Source organism: Scatophagus argus, chromosome 20 (genome assembly GCF_020382885.2).
Source record: "Scatophagus argus isolate fScaArg1 chromosome 20, fScaArg1.pri, whole genome shotgun sequence".
In the NCBI taxonomy this organism is placed as follows: domain Eukaryota; kingdom Metazoa; phylum Chordata; class Actinopteri; family Scatophagidae; genus Scatophagus; species Scatophagus argus.
The window spans coordinates 2,585,630-2,592,114 of NC_058512.1; the positions used below are offsets into that span (position 1 = coordinate 2,585,630).

Genomic DNA, 6,485 nt, shown 5'->3' on the forward strand with positions numbered 1-6,485 from the left:
TTAGCATGCTAACATTTGCTAATTAGCATTAAACACGAAGTGCACATGAAGGATGCAGCCTGTTAATCTCTGTAGATAGATAGATAGATAGATAGATAGATTGATAGATACTTTATTGATCCCGGGAGACATTCAAACATGCCTTAATATGCTTTCATGAAAACAACAGAGCAGATTAATAGAAACAATGATGGGACTCATGCTGTTATTTGTGTCTAGATGTCATGTAACGTGTGTCATGTAAATGTAACCGACCTGTGGGATCCGGTCTGAGCAGTCCGAGCAGAAACCTCGATCTCGGCCTCTGACCCACCTGGAACAGCAGCGACAGGTTTGAGCTGGATGTTTATCTGCAGAGCTCGTCGTGTAAACACTGAAACGGAGAGACAAAATGCATGTCTGTGCTGATGTTTGTTTGTTTGTGTGTGTGGTCATCTTCACAGATCGTTTGATAACATCAATGACAGATTTGATTTGATCGGTCTGTACTGGGAGCCCAGAGTGTGTTGAGTGTTCAACTCCCCTGACTTACCGGACGTAAATTAGAACATCAACAACAAAATGTGGCATCTGTGCAACATGTGGCGTCACAGAATATCACGTTATGTTACGAAACTTTCTAAGATTCTCAGGTGTCTTCGACTTTAGGAAAAGATCCAAGACATTTAATCATTACATGTTTTGTCTTTTCCTTAACTGTCGGCTATAAAGTGAACTCGATATAAATGCGGGCTGATGCGTGTTGTCTCTCTGTCCAGAGGTTTTGTGTTTTGATTTTCCTTGGTCCATTGAGGACAGCTGGTCCAGGATCAGTGTGACACACCGCTGGTTGCCTTGACTCGGTCTGTTGTGTTGATCTTGGCTGGATTTTTGATCATCACTATGGTGACGTGGACTGAGAGAGACAATGTGGGACGCTGAGCTTGTCTTGTTTCTCAGTTTGGGATTCTTGAGGTTTCATCCACTGGTATTGTATTGTAAGTATTGTTGTGGTGAGATTGTTTTAGCCCTGAACATCTTTAACTTTTAATTATTGCGAGACTAATTAAAAAAAACCCCACATAATTAAATCTAAATTTGAAAAAGTCACGTGGCTTTGAATGAGATTTTCAGCCTCTGTGCTTAATTTGGCTCTGATGTGTTTTTTTAACCCCTGAAGTCCCCTCAGCTTCACACTTATGTTTAATCTCTTGGGTGCCTGGAATAACAGGTCATCTCTGTCATCCCTCACCTGTCCAGCAGATGAAAAGGCAAACTCTGCTTTTCTTCATCTGATGGGAAAGTAAACTGATTTAAATATTCTGAGGGATTTGAAGCTCGGCCTTTAGGAAGTCCTGAAAATAATCAGCAGATTAATCAGTAACCAGTGATGGAAAATATTATTCAGCTACTGTACTTAAGTACAATTCTGAGGTACTTGCTTCCATTTTCTGCTGCTTCACAACTTCACAAACTTCAGAGTGAAATAATGTACTTTTAATTCATTCATTTATTTTAAAACTTTAGTTACTTTGCAGATTCAGAATAGTACTACAAAATCTAATTAATAAATAAACCAGAATGTTTTATGGGGACATGAGGTGAGACTTCATTCACAAACTGCCCTGTTTTTGAATGAAGTGATTAAAATGAGCTCCAGCTCTTAGCTGCATCATTACTGTGATGAACAAATTGCTACACACATGCTGTGTGAGTACTTTTAGTTTCGATACTTGAAGTATATTTTGATAATAACTGTTGTACTTGTACTTACTGAAAAGAGAAGTTTAAAGAAGTTTTAAGAAATAAAATTGGTGCTACTGAACACACGAATGAATGAATAATCAGCCATTAGCTGTCTCTTGGTGGTGTTTTTGGAGCAGGCCATGTTGCCTTCAGGGACCTCAGGACGTGTTAAGACATATAAAACATACACTGCTTGGAACAGTAATTTGCCTTCTCTGCCTTTTTCATGTTAACACAAAAAATTCTCTTCTTCCACCCTCATTGGAAAATCCAGAATTGATGAATATGAAAATAATTTTCATCTCACAAGTTTAACTGCTCAAAGCGTTGAAGCTCTAACATCTGAAGTAACAAGAAGCAGAACACATTTCAGAGCGGAGGAGGACTCATCCATGAGCAGGCGTGACCCGTCCCTCATCACGTTCTCTCTTTTCAGGAGCTTTTCACGACAATTAACATGTTGATTTTTGTCTGCACCGTTTGCACAGTCACTCACATGATTTTCCACCCTGAAGTTATGACATATTTTTCAGAAAACGTTCATCTCTCTGACATCTGCAGGTCAGAGGAGTCGCACCTGAGCGTAACTCTCAGACTCTAATTTATGTCGCAAAATGTGAACAGGACAAGAGCCTTGCATGTCTGCATTATTATGAAGCGTAGGTTGTCTTGTGCAAACTTGCCCAGATGAGCAGGCGGAGTGACATCGGGAGAACCACACCCTTCTCGCGTTATAAATGCAGCTTGGATGAGTGCGCACAGCCCCTTCCAAACTCAGAGGGACGCTGCAGAGAAGGGTGGGTCGGTCACTGCTGCAACAATCATGGCACCAGCTGGAGCAAAGAAGGTGAGCAGGTGGAGCAGCCTGAATTGTTTTTTTGTTTCACTCGTTGCGAGGTTTAAGTTTTGAAGCCGCTGCGCGTCTGTAGATTTCGGCTGCGTGCGCGCACTTTTGCGCAGAAGGAAGAAAGTTTGCACACTGAAACTACAGCAAAATGTAAACTTAAAAACAAACTTGGGTGCGTTTGTGTGTTTTGACTCCTCGCAGGGCATTTTGGAGCGTCTGGATGCTGGAGAGATCGTCATCGGGGACGGAGGCTTTGTCTTCGCCCTTGAGAAGCGGGGTTATGTAAAGGCAGGACCGTGGACACCTGAGGCTGCCGCCGAGCACCCTGAAGCGGGTACAACTCCTTACACGACCATTTCAGTTAATCCCTCTTGGGTCTCCCGACGAGCAAATCCTGTTCTGTGGCGAATCACATGTTGAATGAGGCGTCGTGTCGTTTCAGTGCGGCAGCTGCACCGGGAGTTCCTGAGGGCCGGCGCCAACGTCATGCAGACGTTCACTTTCTACGCGAGCGATGACAAACTGGAGAACAGAGGCAACACTCAGCGCTTCACTGTGAGTAGAGAGTGAGTGTATGTGTGTGTGTGTGTGTGTGTGTGTGTGTGTGTGTGTGTGTGAGGCCGCAGCTGCTCTCAAGCCTCAGCTTCAGTCATGAGGAGGCGCTGGCAGGTTGGCACCTCAGTTGGCACGAAGCCACCTCCTTCCGGGACCTGAACTGTATTTCCTGTGTGTCTCCTTCCTTCGAAGGGGGCGCAGATAAACGAGGCAGCCTGTGACCTGGCCAGGGAGGTGGCCAATGAGGGCGATGCTCTGGTGGCAGGAGGAGTCTCTCAGACCCCCTCTTACCTCAGCTGCAAGAGCGAGGATGACGTCAAGGCCGTCTTTAAGAAACAGATTGACGTCTTTGTCAAGAAGGACGTGGACTTCTTGATTGCAGAGGTATGCAGTGAGCACTGAGCACTAATCCTGTTGGCAAGGTGGCCATGAGATCAAATGAGATTTTTAGCAGCAAAGGCTTCAGATGTTTACCTCTGTGTATAGATTGAGTTACAAAGACTTTGGAGCCTACATTTCCCATAATGCAACCAACACGATCATACAAATTCATGGTAGATACTCATGTCTATCAAACGCAGCTTTTAACGCTGGTTTTTAGCTACAGACTGCGCGGTCTGCATCATCAGGGTTATCTTGTCAGACTCTAGAAGAAACTTCTAGAAGAAGCTGAAAACATCAGCTGTTTTTCACGAGATGAGTCTTGCTCTACATGGCCAACTTCAAAACTGATAGGTTATCCCTTTTGTCGTTTTGTCGGTCGCTGCTTCAGGCGCTCTCGTCTTCACCTCAGTGTTTTTTATTCCCGAAGTGCACTAATCCACTGACTTAATGCAAACGAGGAGCAAAGTGATGAAAGCAACCGTGTGTGTATCACTGCGCAGAAGAAGGAGGCGACCTTAAGTTTGAGTTCAGCCAAGGACCCCATCAGGGCTCCCCCTCCAGCCCCGTCACAAACACTCGCGTGTCCTTCTGCGATTCTACATGAAACTGCTCACGTTTAAAACAACTCGCTTGTTTCTTAATGATATGAATTTTTAAAAAAAGCTCTAAAGATCAACAGTTCACGTTCCGTGACGTTTACGTGTTTTTCTTGCAGTACTTTGAGCACGTGGAAGAGGCCGAGTGGGCGGTGCAGGTTCTGAAGACCACCGGGAAGCCTGTGGCTGCAACTCTGTGTATCGGACCTGAAGGAGATCTGAACGGCGTGAGCCCCGGAGACTGTGCTGTCAGACTCGTCAGAGCTGGTATGGCCACAGTCTACTGTGTGTGTGTGTGTGTGTGTGTGTGTGTTGTCCTTTCTCTGTCTGGTTAGCCCAGATTTTTCAAACTCCATGCATTCTGTTTGGAGCATCCCAGCCCAAGCTGAGATTCCAGCTGGTGATGGGGCTGAGTTGAATTTGGTGTTTGGCAGATTTTAAAATATGCGACACTGGCGCCCCCCAGTGGACATATGAAAAGACTGCACACAAACTGCAGCAGTTTTCCCCTGGACTTCTCAATGAAAGGTCTACACTTTATGGTGGTTACTTGTATTTTTTTTTTATTTTATTTTATTTTTTTTGAGCCCTGCTGAAGTCTGCATGTTTCCTGTCTGTAGGAGCTCAGATTGTGGGCATTAACTGCCACTTTGACCCGGAGACCTGCGTGAAGACTGTGAAGATGATGAAGGAGGGAGTGGAGAAGGCCGGGCTGAAGGCTCACTACATGAGCCAGCCGCTGGCTTACCACACTCCTGACTGCAACCGCCAGGGTTTCATTGATCTGCCCGAGTTCCCCTTCGGTGCGTACACACACACACAGACACACACACACCAAAGCAGCTGCTGCTCAGTGTCTGATCCGTCCGTCCAAATTGTCGACACCATAGACAACAATACTGTCATGGTCAAACGTGTGCCCCCCAACAGGTCTGGAGCCCAGGATCCTGACCAGATGGGACATGCAGAAATACGCCCGGGAAGCGTACAACGCTGGCATTCGTTACATCGGAGGCTGCTGTGGGTTCGAACCCTATCACACCCGTGCCCTTTCTGAGGAGCTGGCGTCCGAGAGGGGTTTCCTGCCCGCTGGCTCAGAGAAACATGGCACCTGGGGCAGCGGTCTGGAGATGCACACGAAGCCCTGGGTCCGAGCCAGGTAGAGATTTCCTTCTTTCCTCTTCACATCTTTTTACACAAAATGCATCCAGTTTGGTAAACGCCCTAATCCTCCCTGTAGGGCCCGTCGTGACTACTGGGAGAACCTGAAGCCCGCGTCTGGCCGTCCCTACTGCCCCTCGCTGTCAACGCCCGATAGCTGGGGTGTCACCAAAGGCCACGCCGACCTGATGCAGCAGAAGGAAGCCACCTCCCAGGAGCAGCTGCAGGCTCTCTTTGAAAAGGCCAACAAAGGCCTCTGAGTTTCCTCCAAAGGCTTCTGCACGTAAAGAGGATGGCACACTGAAGTTTACATACTGGAAAAAAAACAAAAATGCTCAAGTTTTGTCTTTTTTGGACCATTTTTACTCTTGTGTCTGAGGGGGGTAACTGATATGCTGACTGACAAAGAGTGACTGTTTAAGATTCTAGCCTTGTGAGATTACTGTGAGTACAAAAACACAAAAGAGCAGCTGTGAATGCAAGTAATGACACTCCATAAGTGCCTAATGTTGTCTATAAAAACGGATTTAAAGATGGGAAGCAATAAATTTGCTTTAAGTGATCAAAATCTGCGTGTGTGTGTGTGTGTTACTATCCTTGGAAAATTAAAAGCTACTCATGAGTGGTAAAAAGAAAAGTTAGAATTGGCTAAAAATTAGTTTGTTTTTCTTTTAAATAAACTGGATGGAACATATAATGAAGCTTCAGTGTAAATGAGGTACGTGTACATGAGTGTTTGGATTTTATACATCAACCTAATTTACACCTCAGAGATTTTTTTTCTTTACTTCCACGTTTGTCTGATGACTGCATTTTTTCTTCCCCTTCCTGTAAAACACTGATGGGGAGCATTTTACTGCACAGTAAGTAACTTGTTGTCTGTTTATTTTTACTGCATACTTTCACTTAATGTGTTGGTCCTGGAGACATAACCAGAGTTCGACGTGGTCTTCATAAAGTAGGTTTGTTAATTTTACCAAAATGCGGCAGAGATCTTTTTTTATTTATATTGTTACAAACGTCAAACAATGGCAGTGATCAAGATAAGCGCTGCTGCCATCTAGTGGAGGAAATAAAGGAAAGGAGGAAATAGAAACGAATGGTTTACAACTGATTAATAACATCCAGACTTTATTAGCGCTCTTTTTTTATCCCAGAAAACCCAGCTGTGATTTACTTGCGTGCTTGTGTTTTATACAGGGTGTCCAGAGGGAATT

The 6,485-nt window shown here is 44.9% G+C and overlaps 1 protein-coding gene across 1 annotated transcript; it reads left to right on the forward strand.

The window, feature by feature from the left end:
- The first annotated feature begins 2,411 nt into the window (after nt 1-2,411).
- LOC124051676 (betaine--homocysteine S-methyltransferase 1) lies at nt 2,412-5,836 on the forward strand. The gene is made up of 8 exons (XM_046375272.1): nt 2,412-2,572; nt 2,774-2,906; nt 3,015-3,127; nt 3,320-3,511; nt 4,227-4,374; nt 4,728-4,910; nt 5,038-5,266; nt 5,348-5,836. Exons 1-8 carry the CDS (start codon nt 2,474-2,476, stop codon nt 5,526-5,528), a joined length of 1,278 nt encoding a protein of 425 aa, XP_046231228.1. The 5' UTR covers nt 2,412-2,473; the 3' UTR covers nt 5,529-5,836.
- Nucleotides 5,837-6,485: the final 649 nt, after the last annotated feature.

Bases quoted from the DNA above. Each gene is read 5' to 3' on its own strand.
- LOC124051676 (XM_046375272.1), top strand. From the start codon at position 2,474: ATGAGTGCGCACAGCCCCTTCCAAACTCAGAGGGACGCTGCAGAGAAG. The intron at 3,512-4,226 runs GTATGCAGTGAG...TTTTTCTTGCAG, and splicing joins TGGACTTCTTGATTGCAGAG to TACTTTGAGCACGTGGAAGA. The intron at 4,375-4,727 runs GTATGGCCACAG...TCCTGTCTGTAG, and splicing joins TGTCAGACTCGTCAGAGCTG to GAGCTCAGATTGTGGGCATT.